This window comes from Pseudorasbora parva, chromosome 7, assembly GCF_024679245.1.
Source record: "Pseudorasbora parva isolate DD20220531a chromosome 7, ASM2467924v1, whole genome shotgun sequence".
NCBI lineage: Eukaryota > Metazoa > Chordata > Actinopteri > Cypriniformes > Gobionidae > Pseudorasbora > Pseudorasbora parva.
This window is the reverse complement of record NC_090178.1, coordinates 28,091,564-28,118,719: the sequence shown is the minus strand read 5'-3', so window position 1 is coordinate 28,118,719 and position 27,156 is coordinate 28,091,564. Positions and strand designations below refer to the sequence as shown.

The following is a 27,156-nucleotide window of genomic DNA, read 5'->3' as shown; positions in this document are numbered from 1 at the left end:
CGTTACATTTCAAAGCGCGTGTCTTTACGCAAACCACGTTTGTGAATAGCAGAAGCGTAGCGTTAACGTGTATGATGATTCGTGTGGCTGTTTCGCTCATGTTCCAGTGGGCCACACGGGGAAGGTAAATAAAGACAGGACGGTCACCAGCGCAACATTTACCCGTCAGGTTCCGACAACCAGGGGGCCGTTAACCTCAGCCATCTTTTTAGGGCCTGCTTCGATCTGTCGTGTTTTGTCTTTGTCTAAACTGCATTACTCACGGGGGGATAAAAGGAGAAAGAGAGGGGGAAGAGGTGACAACATCGCCTGTGCAGGTGAGATGAGTTCATTTAGCTTCTAAGCTAACTGCCTGCAGCATAGTTTACTTAGTTGATCTGCTAGCTTCATTGTTATCATTCATAGCTGCTGCACAAACACGGCTGCGAATAGCTAACGTTAACCGGTTGTGGTCTTGTACGTTGGGGTGTTCAACTGCCATTTACATTTGGGAAAAGCGACACTTGCCCATGTTTCTGTGCTGAAGCCAAACTGAGACCTGACAAGAGCCAGATATGAGTTCAGTGTGTATGTCATGTAGTTTTCAAAACAGTGATCAGATGACCAATTCAACCGGTGGCTACTCTTGTTCATCTCAATGATTTTTCAGCAGAGGTGTGACATGCACGAGGGAAGCAGCCTGTTTTGGAATAATTGCATAAAGACAGCAAGGTAGACCTGGACTGTTTGTGCACATGCAATCTTGGTTAATTGTTAATAGCTCTCCCAGGAACAATGAAATCGGTGTAATCCTTCTAGTCTGGATAAGCTGATGGAACATATGTTTATGTCAGTGGAAAGGTAGGTCAGTCCACAGGATTTATCTCAAGCCGATGATTCATTGTCTTTCAGGCTCTGTTTTGTTTGTGTGGCAGGTACAGTGGCATACATATTCACCTAGAACGCTTTCATAGAAGAAATGCCTTGCAATAATTATATTTGTTTAAATAGACTAAAATATGTTTTTTTTTTTTAAAAGGCCACGAATATTACTGCAGTTCAGGGGCAAAATGAATCAGTGTCTCTAAAGTGAGCCTAATCTGCAGTCTGTTGTGATTGGTTTACCTACACTCTCATTACCATAACTGAAGTTCAGTTCCGGAGGCTTCCTGAAGTTCAGCGATCGTACACAATGTAAAGACAGTAACGAGGTGAATATTTTACCATATCAAACCGAGCGTGATTTTGAAGATTAAACATTTGAAGAATTATTCAACCCAAACCTCCATCGCAAGGACAAATTAAGAAGGACGTTTCTCATTGATAGTTCACATGCAGGAACTGTATAACAACTCTGACCAGTGCACATTATCCGAACACTAACATGAATGAATGCTGTATCATAAACCTTTGCAAAACAAATCATGCTCCATCATTTATCTTTACTCAAAGTAGTAAGAACGATAGACAATCTGCATTAATAGACACCGTTTTAGGTAATAGTGGTGGCACACAGCTGCTCAGCAGAACTATTTCAGTGAGACCGTAATAACGTTAATAAACGTAAATAAAGTTATTGTGTTTACCTCTGCCAACTGTCATTCTGATTGTCACCTGCCAACCTAAGTTCCGGTCTGGAGGTATTTATCTCGGTGAAGAAAGTACACAATTACTTTTTTCGGATTTCTAGGTGTTGTATTTGGTGTCATGTTTTTGTTCATCTTGATTTCAAGCGGGATATTCTCCTTTTGTAATCCATAAAAAAAAGAATGGCAAATGACATTAGAACAACAGCTGGATGAGTAATATCAAAGTCCCTTTAAGACATTAAGTCATTTCACGTGGCGGCCATCTTTGAAACATCTCTTGTCTCGGGCAGCTATTTCAGTCATGCAAGTGCAGCTCCTATCTCTTTGAATGGGGGAAACATCAAATTCTCAAACTGTTCACCAAGCTTACTATTAAAATTCACATTTGAAATCACCAAACAAATCTGGCAATAACTGTCTCTTAAATTTGGTTTCTAAACACTCGAATCATGCATTTTTCAGGCTGGAGCAAGCTCATGCGCAGTCCTAAGTGCACGTCTCAGAAAACAAACTGTTTCTATAGAAACCGGAGCTAACGGCAGCTGCAGAGATGTGATGAGTTTCCTAGGTGAAAATTGCATATTAGCATCATTTCATTTCGAATCCCAACTTGAATGGCATGAGGTTTTATGCTGCCTTCACGTGCTATCGGAAATGTCCATCTTCCCTCTTCAAGAAGTCGTGATTACAAGCTTGTTGCATTTAAGTGCTTTGTTGTTGGAATGAACAGGAATCATGGAGGAGCACAATACAATAAAAGACAAGACTATAGACAATCTAGCTTTTTTGGGGTAAAAACTAATAAATCATAGCTACTTGTCACAGCAGTAGGCTAGTTCTCCCCGCCACCATTTTTAAAGTTTATGGCACACCCAATCTCGGGAATTTGGTATCAAAATTATTTATGAACTTCCCAGTGGTAAACACAACATCAGAGGGCATTCAATTGTACTTTTTACCTCAGAAACTCGTGTTTAAGATAATTCCGATAGCATGTGAAGGCAGCATAAATGACGAATTCAGAACTTCGTGGCTCGATTTGTCGAGACTGTTTTCCAAGATGGCCACTGGCTGTATACGCTTTAGGGATGCACCGATCATGATTTTACATGTCCGATTCCCATACCGATTTTTTTCAAGCAAAGTGGAACAAACAATAAAGAAAGAAAGTATACATGCACAAGATGTTTATTTGGTATTTAATAGGCCAATTTGGCTTTTGGCCAATGAAAACAAGTTTGTAATCTGAAATTAATAGGAAATTAAATTAGGTTGAACCTATTTAAAAATTAACATTACCTATTAACTTTAACAACTGCATATTCTGCAATCCAAACAACACAATCAACACACATTGAACAATCCAAACAAAGAATTAACTTAAATCAGCATTTGTTTTTAAATTCAGTTTAAAGAAAAAAAAAGTCTTTACCAGTTAAATTAAAATAAATAATTAAATTAAATAATTTAAAAAAGTTTATAAATACATTGTTCCAAAAATGTTAAATCAAATAATGTTTAGTGCAACGAAAAAACAAAGAAAACAAAGATGCTGCAGCAAATTAATTCAATGTAATTAAGGTAAGGTAAAATAAAAAATAAAATAAAAATTATCATCCTTAACTGATAGTAGGCCTATTTCACTTCAAGAGCATGGATGTTCTTTTTTACAAACAGAAGCATTTCGGCTCTCACAAGTTAGTCTGTTTCGTTTCTCTTCCAACACGTGAGAAGCTGAGCTGAACAAGTGCTCACTATCTACGCTTGTGCACGGCGCAGAGAGGAGCTCGCGCAACTTCAGCGAGTGCAGAAAAGCGGCTCTTGTGTTGATTGCACTTCCGGAAAAATCTGCGAAAAAAAACAAAAAACGTCCGGTTGCCGGTCGCGCGCTAGAAGCAAAAAACGGCCGGTTCCGATCTTGGGCCGGTCAACCGGTGCATCCCTAATACGCTTAATGTACTGTCTTTATAAAGTATCTTCTTATTAAACTGTGTGTACACTTACAAAGTTCTCAATGATTTGGTTTGCATGTAGGGACCCTCATTATGCTACGGTGTTAGTGTGAGGCTATTTTGAGCCTTGTTAGTGTGGTATTAACTAGCGATTTAATTTTACTTATTCTGTGCCCCATACACTCGCGTTATAAGCTAATCTGTTTTTAGAGATAAAACTCTTTACATTCGATATTCATGAAAACGCATCCCAGACAACGATCTACTCGGTAACCATGTGTTAATTACCCCTAGGTTCATTGGTCACCGGAGTTGTCCTTTAACCACTTCACTACTGTCACTTTTTTATAACAACATACCACTTAATAATGATATTTAATTTACTTGCAGATATCTCAAGGTGTTAGTTTGATCCAGCATCACAGTGTACTGCCATGGCGATGCGGGAGTTAGTGGAGGCAGAATGTGGGGGAGCCAATCCCCTTATGAAACTGACTGGTCACATGACCCAAGAAGGAGGGGCTTGGAGACATCGATCAACACCCACTGTAAGTTACTAAACTTTTTTTGTAATTGTGGCACCATGTTTAGCTCCAACCCTAATCAAACACAATTGAACATCTATGCAAGGTCTTCAGGACTACCTAGAAAGACAGGCAGGTAAGTTTGATGAGTGTTGGAGCTAAACTCTGCGGGAAAGTCTGCGCCAGAATTGAGAACCTCTGATGTAAATAAATACACTGGTTTACATGGAATTTGTCTCTGCATCATACTGTTTACAATCATCCCCAATGATGGTGGCTCCGGCTCTCAAGCATGCCGAAAATGACACTTGAAAAAGAAATCTTGAGTCCGATCATCAAAACTTTGGGAATTCAGTTTTGTTTTGGATTTAGTTTTTTATGGGCATGACAACGGCATTTTATAACCAAAACTGACACCTGCAAATTATAGGACTTGCAACCGCATTGTCTGTCACTCTGTGCTGTTTGAATAAAACATTGAAAGATTAATGGCTGAAGTTATGGTTATTATTTATTGGTAAGCTAACCAAATGATTTATTGACTGGTCAGAAAGTCTTTAATAGATTTATGTTAAAATGTGTAAAAAAAAATTTTTTTAAACCATTAATCGATTTGCAGAAATTAATGGAGTAATTTATATGAATATGCTAATAATCATTAGGTGTAGACTTGAAAATAATATAATATAATAATTAACTAATATAATTAAATTAAAAGTGTATTTGACTCTCCTCTCCCCCTCCCCCATAGATCCCTCCTACTCCTATTGAAATAGCCACGGAAGAGGAGGTATGTATTTTGGTCTTTTAATATTTTAAGGTGTTTTCAATGACCTGATCAGTTTGAGATCATGTCCCGTGTTCGTACTGTAATGACATCCTTATGTTTTTGAAATCCAGCTGGTCAGTGAGTTTCTACAGGCCCCACAACGTCCTCCTCACAGTTTTGACATGGGTCAGCTGTTGGAGGAAATGCAGCAGATAGATCAACAGAGCTACAGACAGGCTCCACAGAGAGGTAGCATGCACACACACAAATCCAGACAGATTTCAGCACATTTCAGTGTGCTATAACTAGTTGTTTGCATTTATCAGCTCCTGACGTGGCTGCTCTGGCGCTGTCTGGCGATTGGGCGGCAGAGTTCCTGTCTAGTGCTGACTCTGCCTCTTCTTCTGGACAAGCTGGTTTGGATCCAGCTGATGCGGATTGGACCAGAGAATTCATCAATGAAGTTTCAGGTTAATAAATAAATAGAATATACACACACACACACACACACACACACACACACACACACACACACACACACAGACACACACACACACACACACTACATCATGGCAAACAGTTTTGGCAGTGATATCAATTTTGGGGTTTGCAAAGTTTGCTGCTTCACATGGTTCTATGGTATAAAAAAATAAGTATTCCATACATTTTAAAGACTTTTATTGCCAAAAACATTGGACATATGCAATTTACAGCAGTAGTTGCCAACCCGTCGATCAAGATCGACTGGTAGATCTTTATCACTGCCTCTATAAATAACCAAAAAATTAGTAACAACACATTATCAAGGCTCGAAATTGCTTCCAAAATGTATTCACTCTAACATTAAAATTCACACTGCACAAATTGACTGGCCATAAATCAAAAACAGACTGTTAATATGTGCTCCAAACACACAACTAGCAACCGGACGGTTTTTGGTTTAATTCTAGCTAATCTCTATTTCAGACTTGCACACAAACTGCATTGCAGTAATTTCCCAAATGTCATTTGTGTGAAAAATTACAAAGTCTGATAACAGGACATTAACATGGCCCAGAGATGGGACATGCTGAAGACGGATGCAAAGAGTGCAGACACAGCAGAGACAATACCAGACACAGTGGGCCTGTTTACACTTGGGTCAGTTTGGCCTGTTATAGAGCAAATAAACAAATAAATGCGCTTCAAGAGAAACAAATCAGCAGCTGTATCAGAAATAGCCAATTTGCTTGTAACAAAAAACCTCTTGAATCGGCCATGAAAAATCTATAGGCAGATCTTGCCTTTCATCAAGGCTGAGGTCAGGGATCTTTGGCTTGAAAAGGTTGGTGACCACTGATTTACAGTTTTGGCCCTTCTACATAACCTCTGCAATTCACTCTGGCATGCTGGATATCAGCATATGGGCCAAATTCTGACTGATGGCAATCTATTCTTGACATGTTAGTGCTCTTGTGTTGATGACAATTTATGGGCTTTTGAGGATTGACCACAGTTCTCTATGGTATAATGATCTGGGGAGGTCCCTGGCCACGGATCCAAAATTTCAATGTAATGATCTCCAAACCACTTCATTATCACTCTTACTTTGTGAAATGGTGTTCCATCAGGGCTGGAAAATACCAAATTGCCCCTGGATCATTGAGAGAAGTTGCACTTAAAGAATGTTTTGATACCATTCTTGAGTCATTTTTGTTCAGTGTTTTTGGGCATAAATTCTGAGAGAGCCAACTCCCCTGGATGAAAAGCATCCCAAAACATGGATGGTCTCAGGATTCTACTCTGCTGGCAGGACATAAGACTCATGGGAGCGTTCACTTTTTCTTCTCTAGATGTCCCAAACAGCCGGAAGGGGGCTTCATCAGAGAAAATAACTTTGCACCAGTCTTCTGCGGTCAACTTTTTATTTTTTTCAGTCTGTCCTTGATGTTTTTCTTGGGGAGAAGTGACTTCTTTGCTGCCCTTCTTGACACTAGACTGCTGTCCAAGATGCACACACCCAACTGCTGCCAATCTTGCTAATGCTGCACTGCTGGTGACACGATTCTTTAGCCTCTGACTCAGAAGGAAAAAGTTGTGGTGCATCCTTGAAACTCTGAGACGTCCCAAAGCCACCTTTACTGCAAATGAACCTCTTCTTCAAGTTCTTGAAGATCTAGATGTTTTTTTTTTCAAGAACAATATTCTCTGCAGCAATTTCCTTGCATGTGACGCTTTTGATGCAATGCAATGATGGCTGCCTGTCTTTCTTTGGAGGTAACCATTTCTAACACAAGAACACAATGAATAAAAGCACTTTTCCGCTCCTTTTATTGCAATCAGTCTGCATGTATAATCCAGTCAGAATGATAGTGATTCAATCTGATTAGTATTTGTTCACACTTTCCCATGTGCTGATGATATTATTATGGCTTGATTTCACCGAGCGGCACAGTATAGTGTGATTCAGAAAGGTAAAACATAATCTGGCTTGCCACCGCCAACAGTACTGTTACTTGATAGGCGTCGTGTATGCCGGAGAGTACGTCATTCTCGCATGAAGAAGAAAGCGACACAGTAAACAACAATGGTGGACATCATGGTGGCTCACCTAAAGGATTATTAGGAACACCATACTACTGTGTTTGACCCCCTTTTGCCTTCAGCACTGCCTTTAAGAGTTAGTTCACCCAAAAATGATATGTATGTCATTAATGACTAACCCTAATGTCGTTCCTCACCCGTAAGACCTCTGTTTATCTTCGGAACACAGTTTAAGATATTTTATATTTTAGTCCCTGAGCATATGCAGTCTATGCACACTTTACTGTCCATGTCCAGAAAACTAATAAAAACATCATCAAAGTAGTCCATATGTGACATCAGTTTGTTGATTAGAATCTCTTGAAGCGATGAAAATACATTTTCATCCAAAAATATATAAAAAAAGACGACTTTATTCAGCATTGTCTTCTCTTCCGTGTGCCTCAAATAATGAGTCAAACGGTCATGAATCGGTGAATCGATCAATGATTAGGATTGCCAATGTCACGTGATTTCAGCAGTTTGGATCGTGTGTCAAACTGCCAAACTGGAATGACATGAGGGTGAGTCATTAATGACATACATTTCATTTTTGGGTGAACTAACCCTCAAAAAGGTGCTGAAAGTGTTCCACCACATCCCAAAGATGCTCTATTGGGTTGAGATCTAGTGACTGTGGAGGAACTCATTGTCATGTTCAGGAAACCAGTTTGAAATGATTCGAGCTTTGTGACATGGTGCATTATACTGCTGGAAGTAGCCATCAGAGGATGGGTACATGGTGGTCATAAAGGGATGGACATAGTCAGAAACAGTTCAGTTTAAGTTTATTGTCCCCTAAGGGAAACTTGTCTTACAGCCAGGTAAACACCACATACACATACAAATAACAATACAAACTATTTAGTTAAAAACACTGTTACATACACTACTACTCGTCTAATTCAAGAACTATGCAAGTTTAACAACCGAATTGCACTTGGTATAAAAGAGTTCTTTGTCCTATTTGATTTAAAACGAGGGACTCTGAATCTCCGGCCTAAGGGGAGGACCTCAAAAGAACAATGAAGGGGGTGATTTACACAGCCCAATATGGCATCTGCTTTCCTCATAACCTGCCTCATAAATATTTGTTAAGGAAACCTGTGGGCAGCCTATTAACTTACCAGCCACTTTTACAATATAGCTGAGGTTATTTTTCTCCCTCAGGCTGATGCCCCCATACCAGGCAATAAAAGCAAAAGTAAGGACAGATTCAATAAAAGATTTATAAAATAAAGACAGGATAACCTTATCAACATTAAAAGAGTTAAGCTTCCTTAGGAAGTACAATCGTTGTTGTCCCTTTTTACAGATCATCTCTGCATTTATGTTAAATTTAAGTTTATTGTCTAACACAGTGCCCAGATATTTGTACTGCTCTACCACTTCTATGCCGATTCCTTTTATATAGGTGGGTGGAGGACAACCAGATTGTTTTCTCCTAAAATCTATGAGCATATCCTTGGTTTTAGAGGTGTTAAGATGGAGAAAAGACCTGTTGCACCAACTTACAAACTCATCGACCACTGGCCCATGCTGAGATTCATGTTTCTGCAGTAAACTGACAATAACTGTATCATCCGCATATTTCAGAATGTGTCTATTACTATAATGACTCCTACAATCGTTAGTGTAGAGGATGTATAGTAAAGGTGAAAGTACACAACCCTGCGGGGAGCCAGTGGAAGAGACACGCTTTCGAGAGAGACAACCATTCACCTTAACTCGCTGTGTTCTGTTAGTTAAAAAGTCCATAATCCAGCACACAAGATTACTCTCAATGTTAAATTCTGATAATAATTTACTGACTAAAAAGTGTGGCTGGATAGTATTAAAAGCAGAAGAAAAATCCAAAAACAAGAGCCTGGCATGTGTACCAGGACCCTCTAAATGTCTATAGAGGAGATCTAAGAGTGCAATCTAGGCATCCTCTACCCCTCTGCTAGCCCTATATGCAAATTGCAAAGGGTCCAGGGCCCCACCCACACTGAACAGCAAAAGCCGCTTAACAATCCTTTCAAATGACTTCATGACCAATGAGGTCAATGCCACTGGTCTGAAGTCATTTAGTGTGCTCACAGAGTTGCCCTTTGTATAAAATACCTGTATTAAATAATATAAACAATGCTTAGGTAGGCTGTGACATTTAAATTATGCCCAGTTGGCACTAAGGGGGCTAAAGTGTGCCAAGAAAACAACCCCCACACCATTACACCACCACCACCAGCCTGCACAGTGGTAACAAGGCATGAGGGATGTGTTCTCATTCTGTTTACACCAAATTCTGACTCTTCCATCTGAATGTCTCAACAGAAAATGAGACCCATCAGACCAGGCAACATTTTTGTTCAGTCTTCAGTCATTTTACTAGTCTTCAACTGTCCAATTGTGGTGAGCTTGTGCAAATTGTAGCCTCTTTTTCCTATTTCTAGTGGAGATGAGTGGTACCCCGTGGGGTCTTCTGCTGTTGTAGACCATCCACCTCGAGGTAGTGCGTGTTGTGGCTTCAAAAATGCTTTTGCTGCATACCTCGGTTGTAATGAGTGGTTATTTCAGTCAAAGTTGCTCTTTTATCAGCTTGAATCAGTCGGCCCATTCAACTCTGACCTCTAGCATCAACAAGGCATTTTCGCCCACAGGACTGCCGCATACTGGATGTTTTTCCCTTTTCACAACATTCTTTGTAAACCCTAGAAATGGTTTTGCGTGAAAATCCCAGTAATTTATAGAGTGGCCCCGTCTGGCACCAAAAATCATGCCACGCTCAAAATTGCTTAAATCACCTTTTTTCCCATTCTGACATTCAGTTTGGAGGTCAGAAGATTGTCTTGACCAGGACCACACCCTAAATGCATTGAAGCAACTGCCATGTGATTGGTTGATTAGATCATTGCATTAATGAGAAATTGGGTGTTCCTAATAATCCTTTAGGTGAGTGTACAGCAGATCTTGTTCTTGCTTATCGGCATGTACCTGACAAAAAACAGTTGTGTTGCAACAGTATATTAAAAAATGCAGCTTCTTGTGTTGTCATTTCCCATGAAGCATGCGTAAGTGATTATTCTCTGTCAGCCAATCACCGTTCTGCAGTGAGTCTAGATCCAGCCTTTAGGTACCGGACTACTGTGCTAGGTATTCCAATGAAAGGGTCACAAAAAAGTGGTACGGTCTAGTTTGATATTTTAGTGCCATTCACAACTTCTGACTATCAAAAATTACGTACTGTACTGTACCGTCTTCACTCATCTTTGCCTAGCCATCCTTTCATTCTCCATAGCTTTACTTTGTCTGTAGTCTTTAACTATACTTCCACAACTTACTTCCCTTCCTCCTGTCTCATAGACCCTGGCCGCTGGGCAGAGGAGTACCTGGAGCAATCAGAGGAGAAGTTATGGCTTGGAGATTTAGGAGAAAGAGAACGGGACAAAGAATGGTATTTTTTTTTTTTTTTATATTTATTTTGTTTCTTAGAAGGAATAATATACTATACTATTGTTCAGAAGTTTAGGGTCAGCAATAATTTGTTTTCAAAAGAAGTCTCTTATAAGTTATAATCAAAGCTGCATTTATTTGAACACAAATACAGTAAAAACATAATACTTTGAAATATTATTACAATTATAAATAACTATTTTTAATTTTAATAATTTTTAAATTGTAATTTATTCCTGTGACGCCAAAGCTGAATTTTCAGAATCATTTCTCCAGTCTTTAGTGTCACATGATTCTTCAGAAAACATTCTAATGTGCTGGTTTGGTGAAACATTTCTTCTTATTATAAATTTTGTAAACAGTTGTGCTGCGTAATTTTTTTCTGAAAACTGTTAAAAAATTTTTTAGGATTATTTGATGAATGGAAATTTTACTTTCACTTTTAAATTAAATTAAAGGTGCAGTGTATAACATCTATGAGGATTTATTGTCAGAAATGCAATATAACATACATAACTATGTTTTCAGTGGTGTATGAAGACCTTACAAGAATGAACAGTTATGTTTTTATTACCTTAGAATGATCCATTTCTATATATATATATATATATATTAGAGCTGCAACTAACGATTATTTTTTCTGTCGACTAATCTAACGATTATTTTTTCGATTAGTCGACTAATCTAACGATTTATTTTTTTACCCTTTGAAATTTTTCAAAATTCTGTGGCACCCCCTCGCATAAGTTACGCTAGAGGTGTAACAGTACAGACTGCTCACAGTTCGCTTTGTATCACGGTTTTAGGTTCACGTTTCAGTACAGTTTGGTATTTGCTATGTTCAGGGGAAAAAGGACTACTGTCAAATGAAAATAAAGAAAATAAGAACAGATAACTTAAATAGAAGCAGCAGCACAAATAAATACTATTGAGCAAAGATGAGAACAAAATAAACAATGCTTTTCAGGTAGGTCTAACATTAGTTTTTAGGTAGAGAAATGGAATGAAGTAGGGATGCACCGAAATGAAATTCTTGGCCGAAGCCGAAACCGAATAATAATGAAATGCTTGGCCGAAGACCGAAGGCCGAATACCGAACGCGGTGTTTCGCATTTTTTCCATTTATTTGGCAATTTTTTTTTACCATTACAATAATTAAATAGTAAAAATTTCCTTTTTACTATTTTGTGTTGCTTTTCAGAGAAATAAATCAAATAACAAAAATACAATTTCAAAATATTTATTTAACACTGAATTTTTTTTAACATTCCAGCAGATATTATACAAACTAAGCACAACATAACTTAAAATAAATAATTAGTAAAATAAAAAACATATTTTTATTTGGCCATCTTAGAAGCCCCCCTTCTTGAATAGCCTATGTTAGGCCTATAACTGACTGCTGAAAGAATGTAACTCTGTATGTCTACAACAACTAATGTGCATTGAATAGTGCAAAAAATGTGGATGAACCCACAACAAATAAATAACTGTCTTAGACATAAGCCTACTTAGCCTACTTCTTCAGGAAAAGTGGCAGGTTCTTCTTTATGAAAAGTAGCTTCTCTGCTTTCTCACATGAAAGTCGGTTCCTCTTCTCATCGATGACATGAGATGCAGCACTAAACAGTGCTTCCACACAGCTGACATGTTTGCTGCATAAAGCACGCAGCTCTCACTCTACGTGGGTTACTTTTTGATCGCGTCATTAAAAATGTCATTGTTCGGCCAAAATTATTCGGCCTTTTTACTTATTCGGCCGAATGCCGAAAGTGCTTTTTTTGGCTATTTTCGGCCGAATAATTTCGGTTGCCGAATATTCGGTGCATCCCTAGAATGAAGTAATCAAAAGTAAAATAACCACACATTTAACTGTTTAAAATCAAAAAAATAATCCTTATTAAACTTACAAAAGCTATTCAGTCAGGAGCAGTGAGTGATGTCTTTATCTTTTGTTTGACATTAAACAGACAGCAGTGAATGCTACTGCCCCTTTAAGACCCACGGATAGTCGTCGTATTTTCTGTATAAAGTTCACTTAAGGCATATACAGAGTAGGCTATGACAGTTTGACATACTTTTTGTGAGTTTGTCCGTTTAAGCACAGGATTTGAAAGATAACTCAATATTTGCGCGCTTTGGGACGAGTGCAGAGACAGATCTTCTCATTCGAGTCTCCTGGCTACACAGGGGTGATGACGGTGAAAATGACTGCTCATATTCGGACGTACAGCAGCACTCGCATGCGTTTTATAAAGTTTACAAAGAGAGACCGTTTTGCCCACGTTTTTCTTTTATTATCGCTGTTGTTGTAGTGTATACCTGAGGAGTCAGCGCGTGTATCCATCGACAGAAACATACATACAGCATTATTTTCAAGTTACAACCCATATTAAAGATGCGTCATCAGATGCGAGATGAACCGAAGTGTAAGTGCGTCCCCGCAACTTTTGCTCGGGATCCCGGTTGGGAAACACTGGTCTGTATTTGATAGACACCGCGCTGGTTTGTTTAGAATTATATGAGCGCCGTGACCGCGTGATGAAGGCGTGTCGCAACTCTGTTATTCAACTGCTCTGGTTTTAAAAGCTATGTCATACTAAATGCGCCAAAATGCAATAAAACTTGTTTTACGGTCGAATGCAACGCGTGTGTGTGTGTAAGTGAATAAGAGACGCGCAAAAGGACGGAGAGAGAACTTAAGGAAATGCAGCTAAACGAATATGCGTGCGTCTTTTAAATAGCGTAAAAATGAATGAATGACGAATGTGGCGGCCGTTATTGATTATGTGGCAGTCCGCCACAAATTAGTCTATGTGTGGGAAACACTGTTTGGCCTCTGTTTAAAGTATTCCCATACTTTTGATATTCGCGGTCTAGGTTTGTGATAGAACCAGGAGCAGAAGCCAACATTACGCGAGATGAACGTCTGACACGACGCGTCGACGCATTTCACGAACGTCGACGTATTTCCGTAGTCGACGTCATCGATGACGTCGACGCGTCGTTGCAGCACTAATATATATATATATATATATATATATATATATATATATATATATATATATATATATATATATATATATATATATATATATACACACTGCGAATCCCCTTACAGTGAAGTCACCCTTTTTGCGCCATCATGCTACAGTAGCCCTAAATGGACAAACTGCTCTATAGAGCGCTAGTTACTCTCTGCTGTATCAGACGATGACATCTTTGTCCTATGTCAGCCACTGTAGCTAGGGGTGAGCAGTGGGCATTTGCAATTCACAACCTCACTTATCAATCATACTCAAACTTTTGAAAGTTATTGTACATAGATTATAATAAGGTCAGGTCAAGTGTAAAAGATTATTACAGTTTGATGATCCTATCCTTACTTTAATGTATTTTTATCCTATCAGGACACAAGAATACCAGTCAGGTGCAGAACTACGTCAAACAGCGAATGAACTCCTTGCCAAAGTGGATGACCCTAAACTACAGAACACAGAGGTGAGAGCAAAAGGAAGGGTCTGTTGCAGTCTGTGTGGTTTAAAAGTTTTCTTTGATCTGCAACTGAAACACTTTAGTCGAAGTCACCACATGCATTGATATATTAAAAAACATGTACATATTGCAACTAAAACAAAAATTGTAAACTGATTGTTCCGATAATTCTGTGCTATGTTGCTTGATAACCACAAACTGCCTATGGTTGAGTTAATAAACTGTATTACTTGGTAGATGAATTGTTTATTCTGATAGCTATTAATGATAATAATTACATTTTTTGTCAATCCAACTTGGTTCTTAAACGCACGACCTCTTATGACATATTGCTGTATTAAATGCAGCGGCACTGGAACTTTGTTAACAAATTTATGAAATGTTTTTGACTAAAGTGTATCTATTTCAGAATATCTTGGATTAAGATTCTTATTAGATTATATTATTATTGTTTAGATTCATTCAGTGATGTGACGACATTCACAATTTCATGGGCATTTCTTCACTTACTCATTTTTCTCTTTTTTCATTTAACTCTGCTCTTTTGACATATAATTTGGAATATGTTATGCCTTTGGCCGTTACCCCTTCCTCTTTGTGGTTTACTTGTGTCTGACCATAACTGTCAAGAAGAAACCACTGATGGACTTGTGTGTGTGTGTGTGTGTGTGTGTGTTCAGTGCATCCCCAATGTGTTTCCTTTTTTTAGCAGTAGATGTGTAATAGCTGTTGTTGTTGTTGTTATTGTGTAGTTCCTGCGGTTCATTAGGCAGATTGGCGAGGGCAGTGTGACTGTGGAGGACAGAGCAGGAAAAGAGCACACTGATAAAGCACAGGCCAAGGAGGCACAGCACTGGGCCTCAAGCCTCAACCAGGTATGGGCCCTTCCCAGTTCCTCGCATAGAGGAAACTCTGTGAAGGGTGACACTGCAGCCCTTTGGCAGCCATCTTGGCTCTTCTCAAGCTGTGACTACATAGCATACTGTAAATCCTTGCCAATTTGCACTGCTGGGATTTAAATAACGCATGTAAAATACAGTTTTGGATAGTTTAATTGGTTTTAGTGGAACCTAAGACCACATTTTAAATTTGGAATTCAAAATCAATTTTTTACATGTATATTAAATATACACTAGTATTCCAAAGTTTTTTGTTCAAAGAATTGAATAGTATTATTCAGTAATGATGCATTCAATTTATCAAAAGTGACTGGCACTTTTAATAAATATAAAAATATTTATACCTATAAAAAAGACATTTATAATATTAAATAAGAAATATTAAATAAATGCTGTTCTTTTGAACTTTATATTTATCAAAGAATCCTTTCAAAAATACAACAGTTGTCATCAAAAATTTAATTTTTTTATCAGCTTTTGTGATCTTATACGGCTTCTTTCAAAAACTTTACAAAATCTTACTGACCCCAAACTATTGTAGTGTAATCTAATTTTATAATCATTATTTAAATTATAAAATCTAATATTTACAATATTTACATAAATATATAGACCGATCAGGCATAACATTATAACATTATGAGGTGACTAACACTGATTATTTCTTTGTCACTGTACCTGTTAGTGTGTGGGATATATTAGGCAGCAAGTAAATATTTTGTCCTCAAAGTTGATGTTTTAGAAGCAGGAAAAATGGGCAAGTGTAAGGATATGAGCGTGTTTGAAAAGGGCCAAATTTTGATGGCTAGATGACTGGGTCAGAACATCTCCAAAACTGCAGCTCTGGTGGGTGTTCCCAGTCTGCAGTGGTCACAATTGGCCAACAGTTGTGCAAGTTCTCCCACTTGAAATATGATATTTTCATCATAGGTACACTTCATATATACAGTAAATCATACAATCTAGGTACATCATAGGTACATAGGATCTCCTATGTACCTATGATGTGAACTACTGTGAACTACAGCTCGATCACTTTGTTCAACAAACTCAAACCTCCTTCATCTTCCCAAGACTAAGCTCAGCACTATGGGTGATCGGGCTTTCTGTTCTGCCGCTGCTCAGATTCGGAATGCCCTACCCGACCATCTGAGGGCACCTCAAGCTCTTGAGACTTTTAAAAAAGCGAGAGCTTATGTCTTTTAGCTACTAAATCATTAGTATTTTGCCATTTTAAAATGATCTTAACTGTAGCAATTTGAGATTTGTTCCAAATGTCAAGTGCAATACTAATAAAATGTATTTTTATTTATTACCATTACTTCAACTAAGAGACGGAATGAGAAAAAAATCCAGAGGATCCCATTATCTGATTTTTAAAGAATTTGTTTGCAAGTTATGGTGGAAAATAAGCATTTGGTCACCTACAAAAAAGCAAGATTTTTGTCTCTCACAAATCTGTAACTTCTCCTCTGTCCTCCACTCATTACTTGTATTAATGGCACCTGTTTGAACTTGTTATCAGTATAAAAGACACCTGTCTACAACCTCAAACAGTCAGACTCCAAACTCCACTATGGCAAGACCAAAGAGCTGTCAAAGGACACACACCAGAAACAAAATTGTAGACCTGAACTAGGCTGAGAAGACTGAATCTGCAATAGATAAGCAGCTTGGTGTGAAGAAATCAACTTTAGCAATTATTAGAAAATAGAAGACTTACAAGACTACTGATAATCTCCCTCAATCTGGGGCTCCACGCAAGATCTCACCCTGTGGGGTCAAAATGATCTCAAGAATGGTGAGCAAAAATCTCAGAATCACATGGGTGGACCTTGTGAATGACCTGTAGTGAGCTGGGACCAAAGTAACAAAGGCTATCATCAGTAACACTCTACGCCGCCAGGGACTCAAATCCTGCAGTGGCAGACGTGTCCCACCTTTTTGGTAAAAACTCAACTTTTCGTGTTTGGTGAAGAAAGAATGCTGAGTTGCACCATACCTACTGTGAAGCATGGAAACATAATGCTTTAGGGCTGTTTTTCTGCAAAGGGCCGTGTAAAGAAAAGAATGAATGGGGGCATGTATCATGAGATTTTGAGTAAAAACCTCCTTCCATCAGCAAGAGCATTGAAGATTAAACGTGGCTGGGTCTTTCAGCATTACAATGATCGCAAACACACCACCCGGGCAACTAAGGAGTGGCTTTATAAGAAGCATTTAAAGGTCCTGGAGTCTCCCGGTCTCAAACCCATAGAAAGTCTTTGGAGGAAGTTGAAAACCTAGCCTAGCGACAGCCCCAAAAAATGGTTTGTTATTGACCAAATACTTATTTTCCACCATGATTTGCAAATAAAATCTATAAAAATCAATTCCCCAGATCTAAATCCAATCGAGCATCTGTGGAATGTGCTGAACAAATAGGTCAGATCCATGGAGGCACCACCACGCAACTTACAGGACTTAAAGGATCTGCTGCTAACATCTTGGTTACAGATATCACAGCCCAACTCTAGTGGAGTCCATGCCTTGACGGATCAGGGCTGCTTTGGCCAATAGGGGGACCAATATAATATTAGGATGGTGGTCGTAATGTTATGCCTAATCTGTATCTCTATCTATCTATCTATCTATCTATCTATCTATCTATCTATCTATCTATCTATCTATCTATCTATCTATCTATCTATCTATCTATCTATCTATCTATCTATCTATCTATCTATATATATATATATATATATATATATATATCTCTGGAAAAGATTAAGAGACCACTTAATATTATGTTAATTTCAGAGCTTTATAGATATGTTAGATTTAATACAGTATATAACAAAGCATTATGATGTCAAATGAATAAGAAACATTAAAGAGTATCTAATATTTCTTTTCAGTCAAATTGTTGAGTTAATACAGCTTGAGCTTTCACACTGATAATATAAAAATGTATTACATTAGAAACTGTATTTTTCCACTAGTGGTCTCTGATGTCCAAGTAAAAAAAAAGGAGGAAAAATCACAATTGTCCAGGACGAGGTCTACAAAGGGCTAGGACTAGATTTTGGAAACTGGCCCCTGTTTCTAAAAAAGATCATGGTTTAAACAAGCAGTAGTTTGATTGTGATATTTCCTTCTTCCCTCTGTCATGGATGATCATCATGACATATTGATCCCTACATTTTAACATTTTATCCTCCATCCATACCTAAATTTTCCCGCTATCCTTAACAATCCCAAACCAAACACACACTATCCATAAATGCCCCTCCCTGTACCCTCTGCCCCAAACTGGCTGCCCAGTTCCTGGAATCAGGGGAAAAGACGGTGCAAGTGGAAACGCGAGAGGGCAAAGAGAAGAATGACAAAGTTAAAGCTAAACAGGCAGAGCAATGGGCTTCTATCGCCAGGCAGGTAGGACCCTGATCACCTGGCAACAGTGATGCAGTAGTCCTGAAAATAGTTTTGTCTGTGCTTTTAGGCTTGTCATGCTCTTTATGTTAACTAGCCCCTGCTGCCTAAAGAGAGAAGACTGTTGATTTAATAGTGCTTTTAACATACTTATCGCTGCAAGACACCAGACCTGTACAGCTAACACTCGCTTTTTATTGTGCCCAGCTACTGAAACCACTTTGACTTCCTGAAATAGTGAAGGTACACTGAGCATCGCTTGCTATTTTTAGTACAGAGAGGAAAGGAAAGATGGATGAATGATTCTTTCTTTGTTGTTCTCTCAAGCCCTCTTTCTTTTTCCATTACATCCTTTCTTTATTCCCCCACTCTCATTCATCATAGTATGTTGTGTCCCCCCCCGACCCCCCCCCCCCCCCTTTCAGCTGAGTATTGTTTAAGCATTTGCAAGCTCAGTGATGTGTTATGGGGGCTTTTAACAGCTTGGCATGTCGCTGTGCTCTGTAGGTTTCGGCAGAATCTGCAGAATCTTGGGTAGATGAATTCACCGCTTATGGGCCAGACTTCCAGCAGGCCAAAGCAGCGGTGGAGGTGAGCCAGGCTTCTTCACACTTGCACACATATACATGAACTTCAGTGTGATACTCTCGTATTCATTGGTGCTTGTGTGTTGTTGTGTTTGCGTGAGTTCAGAGTGATGTTGACTTCTGGGAGAAACTCCAGCAGGAGTGGGAGGAAATGGCGAAGAGGGATGCTGAAGCTCACCCTTGGCTCTCGGACTTCGACCAGATGCTCAGCAGCTCTTACGACAAGGTATCTGTATAATGTACACCGGTGCCCATTTACAGCATGGATACTTCCACCTAACTGAAACTTTGAGCCCTTTCCCAGATGGTAATCTGTGCTTTATTACAGTTTATACAACATTTAGTTCCTGTCTATGATTCTGCTTTGGTTTCAAATGGAAATATAGCCTGGTTAAAACCAGACCATTCTTAGTAATAATTGAGTTATGGTCTGGCAAAGCTTCATAGACAAATTATTTCCAAAGGGGCGTCACCAACGGACGATGACGTATGCAGAGCGACGGAGAAACATCTGAGACCGCAATTTTCTGTTTGTGATTTTGAGGAAGATGTTGCAATGGATTCTGACCACTTTTGGAGTTGTTGTAAAAGAAATATGATAATAGCTGGTGTCCACCGCCACTCCATCAACATTTTTGCTAAATTTGGAAAACCTGATAGCATCTCAGACCGACTGAAACATCTCAGATTGATGGTCGAACAGAAAACATCAAGCTCCGATGGCATTTGCCCCCGTTGTAAGACATTTGTGTTGCGATTAGAATGCGATTTGCAATATTTTGAAAATAAAATAATATTGATGAGTCTTTGGAAAATTGTGTCTCACAAACATTATTCAAATACAGTCATTTCAGCTGTGTTAGAACACTTTCAGACTGACGATAGTTATGCTAGTTATTTATTCACAATCATTTACAATTTGTACATGATTACCAGATTTAGTGTGAGGAAATAATCACAGAGAGGCCAGATCCAGAGCTGATGTGTGTTAGCACATGATCACACTCCCCATCCTCCTCATCAAAGTAGCCGGTGTAATCCACATCTGGTAGCCGAGTGTTGTTCTTTGCTCAGGTTTTAACGAAAAGGAAAAGTTTAAATAGCTTAAACCAGACACAATAGCTGATTCAAACGAGTGATGTTCCCCGGCAGCATCCATCTTTGTAATGTACAAAATCTGCTTCACCGTCGCTGCGCTGTCTGCATCGTGTAAACCCTGCCCAAACGTTTCTGATTGGTGCCGCAATTTTGATGGATTAGAAATGGGCTTGAACGGGCTCTTTGCCTGACTACTTGCAGAGCAAATCTAAATTTGCCAGACGTTGTCTGGGTTTTCCCAGGCTAATAGAAATATGTACATTTGCGGACAGACAAAGTAGCTGGCAATATGGGGTCTTAAATTTAAGTTACTTAAAGGGGGGGTGAAACACTCAGTTTCAGTCAATCTCATGTCAATCTTGAGTACCTATAGAGTAGTATTGCATCCTTCATATCTCCGAAAAGTCTTTAGTTTTATCATATTTATAAAAGAAATATGGGCTGTACCGAGTCTTTCCGGAAAAAACCGAGCGCCTGGAGGCGTATCGTGTGGGCGGAGCTAAAGAATGACAAGCGTGCAAAGCGGTGACATCCTCAAGCGTGGAGAAACTCATGGCTATGTCAGCTAATACAGATAATGATCCACAATCAAATCTGAGGCTGAAATAAATTGAACAGGAGAAACGGCAACATCAGGATGTCCGTCTCTGTGGTATGTACTGTATTTAGGGGCCTTTGTGTGTCTTTACGCGCAGTTTATGAGGACATGATTTGGTTTATGGACTATTGTATGTGACTAACGTTAGACCTTAGAGGTAGCAAGCAAAACGGTTTTGCACGTCAGAGTCAGAATAGTGTAACGTTATACAGAACAACAATGGAGTAACCGTTAGCGCATTTGAATGACGAAGCACGCGATCGTATCGTTTACTGATGTTTACTCATGCCACGGTAGCCAATAGCAGAGACATTTGATGTTGATTTACTCACTGGCTGCTTCCAAGGACCGAACCTTTATCGCTGGGACCGCTCTGTCAAAAACACACTTCTTTGGTATGATTTGGTGAAGTCCTGTGACAGCAGTGACCGTGGAATCCACTTTGCGACGCGACTGAAGCGATGCCTTGAAGCTTCCCGTCATTTCTGCGTTCAAATCGGTTCAAATGCAGCGCTGCCTTCCCGGAATGCTGTGCTGAAGCGTTGAAGTCGCTCAACGTCACCCATAGGAATAAAGTGGAGCGCGGCGCGTCATAAGTGTTCACGGACGACTGGATCTGCACCTGAGAGACTGTTTACGGCGTGCATTTCCTCTCTCTCCCTCTAGTTACGCGCGCGCACCCTACCGGGACAAGAGCCTGTACGGCCCATACAAGGACCTTCCGATCTATTTAACGTCAAGTAGACCCATACTCGAAAAAAACTCGCCAAAACTTGTGAGAAACCGGAAGGAGTATTTTTAACACAGAAATACTCCATCCAACGTCCAACATTAGTTTTTGAAACTTTGTCCATGTTTCGGATGGGAATCCAAGTCTTTAAAGGTGTAAAAAGCTCAGTATGCATGAAACAGCATTTCACCCCCCCCTTAATATTAGGACTGGACCCGAATATTCATTCGGTAGGTTATTTGATTTTCAATTTTGGGATTTGAATATTATTTTTTTGTGGGGTTTTTTTGCATCTGTTTTACAGTTATCTTATATTCACATTACATTTTAATGATTGTTAATGTTATTATTAACATTAAAAATACCTTTGTCACTTGTGATCAGTTAATACACTCTTGCCAAATAATAGTATTAATTTCCTTAAAAAAAATCTTACTGACCCCAAACTTGTGATGTGATTTATTCAGGTATCCAAAACTTTTCTCTTGTTATGAGAAAATATTTTGTGAATATTTACTTTAATGTTGCCTGTTCCATCAAACTTAGTGCAAATATGCCTTTACTCTTCTTCTAGGGATATCAGTTTGAAGAAGACAACCCCTACCTGTCCCACGATGATCCGTTTGCTGAGGGTGTGAAGAGGATGGAGGCGGGGGATATTCCTGGAGCCGTACGTCTCTTTGAGAGCGCGGTTCAGAGAGAGCCAGACAACCAGCTGGTCAGAGCCTCATGCATATAAACCTGACATTCAAAAAGCAATTTTACATTTTGTCTCAAGGGACTCTTAACATTGTTCTGCTGTCTTGCTTGTCTTTGTGAAACGCTGACTGTGTGTGACCGATACTGCAGGCTTGGCAATATCTGGGCACCTGCCAGGCGGAGAACGAACAAGAGTTTGCTGCTATCAGCGCCCTCCGCAGGTGAGAAGCGTGACTTCAGTCTTACTGTGCACATCGATTCAATTCTCCTGAATAGGACAAACATGATTTATTAAAATACTCCTCTTGCTTTTTTAAGTCTCAATTGTTGTTTTCAGATGTATTGAGCTGAAAAAGGACAATCTGACAGCTCTCATGGCTCTAGCTGTGAGCTTCACCAATGAGTCACTGCACAGACAGGCCTGCGAGACGCTCCGTGATTGGTTGAGGCACAACTCTAAATACAGGCATATACTGGAGCAGCATGAACGAGAAAAGGAGAGGGAGGGCGTGAGAGAGAGGGAGAAAGAGAGGGAGAGATTTGGATCTCTCCTGCCAGAGTAAGAGGATTCTTGAATGCAGTAAAAAAATATATATTCTAGGTTTAAGGTCTGAAAAACTGATCCTGTTAATTTCCTTTGCAAGCTATAAAAGGCTGTGTTCTGTGTTAATCAGCTGAAATGAACAACTGTAGATTTTGTTTATTGCGCCGTACATAAGTACGCTCCTCAAGTGTACATAACACACACAGTTTCTGCCAATCTCATGTTAATCTTGAGTACCTACAGAGTAGTATTGCATCCTTCATATCTCTGAAGAGTCTTTAGTTTTATCATATTTATGAAAGACATACGATGTACTGATTCTTTTTGAAAGCAGCCAAGCTGGTGGAAGCGCGCAGTGGGCAGAGCTAAAGAATCATGAGCACACACACTACTAACACACACACACACAAACACACACACACACACACACACACACACACACACACACACACACTACGTCATGGCATTCTCCCCGTATAACTTTCAAAATACATTCGTGTTGATTACATTATATGCACTTATGCGCTGATTGCTGACACAGACATACACAGACATTTGATGCAGTTTGATTCGGTTTTGACTCGTGACCGGGAAAGACATTTGCAGAACTCTGTTGCTGCTCTTGAAAAACAAACTGCATCCACTGTCTCCTTAACGCTGGGTTATTTGCGAAGCTGAACAAGATTATCCTTCCAGCACAACCAAAAAACATACTTCTTTAGTGACATTGTTGATTTCGTGGTGTAAAAAAAAGACAGCTCTGCAGATGGCTTCAGTAACACGGACTAAGCTCGTTTTTTTATGTTCTTGCTCTCACTCTGGTTGATGTGTGCATGCGCTCATCTGGGAGAGGTGGCCGTACAAGGAATTCTGCCGTTTAGGATGTCATAGGGCCATACTCGAAAAAAATACTCCTTTCGTCCAACTCGTGTTGTTGTTTTTTGGCCTTGTTTAGAATGATAATCCAACTCTTTTAACTGTGCAAATAAGTCAGAATGCATTATAAATAGCATTAGAGCCCCCCTTTAAAGAAATTAATACATTTATTCAGTACTTTTCAAATAAATTATTTGATTCATCACTTTTGATTCATCATGTAATCCTACAAAAAGTCACCGTTTCCACAGAGATGTTAAGCAACAACTGTTTTCAACATTGATAATATAGGAAATGTTTCTTGAGCACCAAATCATGATATTAGTATGATTTCTGAAGGATCATGCGATGCTGAATATTGGAGTAATGATGCTGAAAATTTAGCTTTACCAGATGGTTAGTACATATTACTGTATCCATGATATCTTCTTTTTTTTTTTTAAATACTTAAGACTTTTATTAGATTTAGATTACAATTATTTTTGTCACAATTACTTTACCACAAATATACCATTTCAAAAACATTTAACTTTTTTTGGACACAGACTTCCTTTAAATCTTATTCATGATTGCACAACACTGTGGATTGATCAAATGGGGAAGCAGCCTGTTTTTAGCCAACAGATTTACATTTGTCACAAATCATAAGCGAGCAGTGCTCTAAAAATACATCTAACACTAACACAGGTGTGGAGTTCCATTTGCATCAGCCAGCATTGTGGGTAGCTGAATATACTCTTGTTCTAATCAGATGACAGTGCAGATATTAAAATATTTCTGCATGACTCAGGAATGATTATGCACTAATTTGTCTTTGTTAAATAATATTTTCAAAAAGTAAAATGTACTTACCATTCTATACCTGCATCTCCCATGGAGTTTTTTCACCTGCCAAATTATTCTGGCCTAATGAAAGTGAATTACCATTAGGTTTCTTAAAGGTGCACTATGCAGTTTTTTTGTAGTAAAATATCCAAAAACCACTAGGCCAGTGTTATATATTTTGTTCAGTTGAGTACTTCCAATATCCCAGATGTTTCCAACTATTTGTAAATTGTGAGAAAATTGCTATTTTAAGCAAGGACCCAGGACGTCTCAGCATAGCGTCTGAGGGAGTCGCCAGTCAATTGCGTCATATCTGCGTTACCCTCAGTTTCCGGTTTTATTTGGCAGAAATGCTTTACTCTTAGCAGTGTGAACAGCCGCCGAGCGAACACAGAGTAATATCATAACATAATTATAAACACACTTAAATGTATCTAATATGATAAACAGAGCTGTATTATCTCATACTCGTGACCGGAAAAGCTGAAATGGTGCGGGTGCCCGGCAACTGTGTCCTGTCATAATAAAAGTCCCGCTGCTTGCGAAGAGGGTGTTTGTATAACAATCACTCCAGCAGCCTTGCTCAGCTCCACAACACTCTGTCCTGCTCTGCTTCACACAACAGTAATGTTATTAATCACATCCATGAACATGAAATCGACTATCCCTTAAGTTGCAAGCTAATCTAGTTCTTTCCCTCTTTCTTCTTCCCCTTAGGGCACTGTTTAGTGAAGTGCAGACAATGTTTTTGAATGCAGCAGGGGCTGACCCCACACAGGTTGACCCTGAGTTGCAGTGTGGTCTGGGCGTTCTCTTCAATCTGAGTGGAGAGTATGACAAGGCTGTGGACTGCTTCACTGCCGCCCTGTCTGTGATGCCACAGGTTGGTTCATTCGCACTTAAGGCAGTGACACAACAAGGATGATAACTGTAACTATAATATTTTCTTAATCTAATTCTATGTGAATAGGGAAGTCAACACCACAGCTAAATGATAATGACACAGAAAACAATATCATTGGAATCAGGGCCCTAACCACCTAAGACATTGAGAGCGAAAAGTCCCCCTGAATAGTTTTGAAATAGCCAAATTACATTTATACACACTGTTCATCAGTATTTTAGTTCACATTCTTCCGTTTTTCAACTCTATGTGAAGGATTATCTGCTATGGAACAAGCTGGGAGCAACTCTTGCAAATGGTAATCGTTCAGAGGAAGCCGTCGCTGCTTACAGACGCGCGCTGGAGTTACAGCCTGGATTTGTACGCAGCCGATACAACCTGGGCATCAGCTGTGTCAACCTGGGTGCACACAGGTTAGTAAAAGGTTACATCGGGGTAAACAAGCAAACAAAAAACTAAATGACCACAATAAATGCCATTTCTCATTTCTCCATCAGGGAGGCAGTAGAGCACTTCCTAGAGGCCCTTTCTCTGCAGCGACAGGCCGCCGGGGATGGAGAGGGAGGTGCGGGTCGAGGGCCAGGTTCAGCAGTGACTGTGATGTCAGATAACATCTGGTCCACCTTACGCATGGCATTGAGCATGATGGGAGAAAGCTCGCTTTACTCAGCCGCAGACCGGCGAGACCTGGACACGCTGCTGGTATACTTCTCCCAGAGAGAAGGAGAGACAGAATGAAGGATGCAGGAGTTAAAGGAGTGCGGGAAGATAGAATGTGAGTGTGGAGAAGCCTGTTGTGGAGAGAAGACATCAAGGCTGGAGGTGTACATTTCAACAAAGGGGCATGACGTTTAGAGGTGCTACAATGTGAGGAGAATAAAGAGTGTGAAACGCCCATTTACCTCCAGCACGGTATTAACGGACAGACAGATGCCTGAGAAAGAGGGACATGTTGAAAAGCCTGTGGTACAGTTTAAAATCACAACAGTATTGCTATGGTTTTTGTCATGTTTACGCTTACTGAGAATCTGTTGTAATTTTTGATAATTCTTGAAGATCACTGTTCTTTCTATGGCCCTTGTCAAAATGACTAATATTTCTCATAAGGGGAAAATAAGGTCCCTGCACTGTGAGCTCAAAAGTACTTGCCTCTGTTTGACAGAGAAGAGGGATGCGGAGATATGATTGTGTTCGACGTCACTACAGCTCCTGTACAAATTGACAGTGATTTGCAAGCCTTGAAGTTATACTGGCAACTTCATTCGTAAGCGAGGGATGGGTTGTGAGACTGAAAGACGTCTGTTAGGATATTTGCTCTGGCTGTAAAATTATTTGCTTAATTGTACATTCTATTTGCCATATTGTGTATTGTACCATAATAATGTTTTGCATATAGCCAATTCAAATTGCTATTACTTCAAGCAATAAAGCTTTGACAAAAATGCTTAGTAACTTGAGGAAAAATGAGTCATATTTCCAAGCAAATATAATTGTATGATTTAAAATGATTTTATGATAATTATAAAATTCATCCATTTTCTTTGACATTTTATTCAGAGTTTGCTATTAGTAATAAGCAAAACAGTAATGCTAAAACATACTTTTTAAAATAGTAATTCAATTCATTAATGTATTGTTTGTAACAACAGATTTTTTTTATTTATTTTTTATCAACAAAAA

General features: G+C 39.2%; 1 protein-coding gene across 4 annotated transcripts; it reads left to right on the top strand.

Annotated features, from left to right (window-relative positions):
* Nucleotides 1-26,928, top strand: pex5 (peroxisomal biogenesis factor 5). Of its 4 annotated transcripts, none has more exons than XM_067448919.1 (16): nucleotides 1-124; nucleotides 3,911-4,068; nucleotides 4,796-4,834; nucleotides 4,945-5,062; nucleotides 5,140-5,283; nucleotides 10,721-10,811; nucleotides 14,221-14,311; nucleotides 15,058-15,180; nucleotides 19,123-19,206; nucleotides 19,309-19,428; nucleotides 22,203-22,346; nucleotides 22,478-22,548; nucleotides 22,665-22,886; nucleotides 25,290-25,455; nucleotides 25,732-25,889; nucleotides 25,974-26,928. In XM_067448919.1, the coding sequence occupies exons 2-16, from the start codon at nucleotides 3,955-3,957 to the stop codon at nucleotides 26,212-26,214; spliced, it is 1,926 nt and encodes a 641-aa protein (XP_067305020.1). In that variant the 5' UTR covers nucleotides 1-124; nucleotides 3,911-3,954; the 3' UTR covers nucleotides 26,215-26,928. The 4 variants fall into 4 exon arrangements, with proteins under 4 accessions (XP_067305020.1, XP_067305019.1, XP_067305022.1 ...); XM_067448918.1 differs by lacking the exon at nucleotides 1-124 and adding an exon at nucleotides 267-317; XM_067448920.1 differs by lacking the exon at nucleotides 1-124 and adding an exon at nucleotides 1,049-1,190.
* The last annotated feature ends 228 nt before the right edge of the window (nucleotides 26,929-27,156 follow it).

What these genes read in the sequence shown, in the direction of transcription:
- pex5 (XM_067448919.1), top strand. Translation starts at nt 3,955, where the DNA reads ATGGCGATGCGGGAGTTAGTGGAGGCAGAATGTGGGGGAGCCAATCCC. An exon ending in TCAGCAGCTCTTACGACAAG is followed by an intron (nt 19,429 to 22,202) that starts GTATCTGTATAA and finishes CTCTTCTTCTAG; the next exon opens with GGATATCAGTTTGAAGAAGA. An exon ending in CCCTGTCTGTGATGCCACAG is followed by an intron (nt 25,456 to 25,731) that starts GTTGGTTCATTC and finishes CTCTATGTGAAG; the next exon opens with GATTATCTGCTATGGAACAA.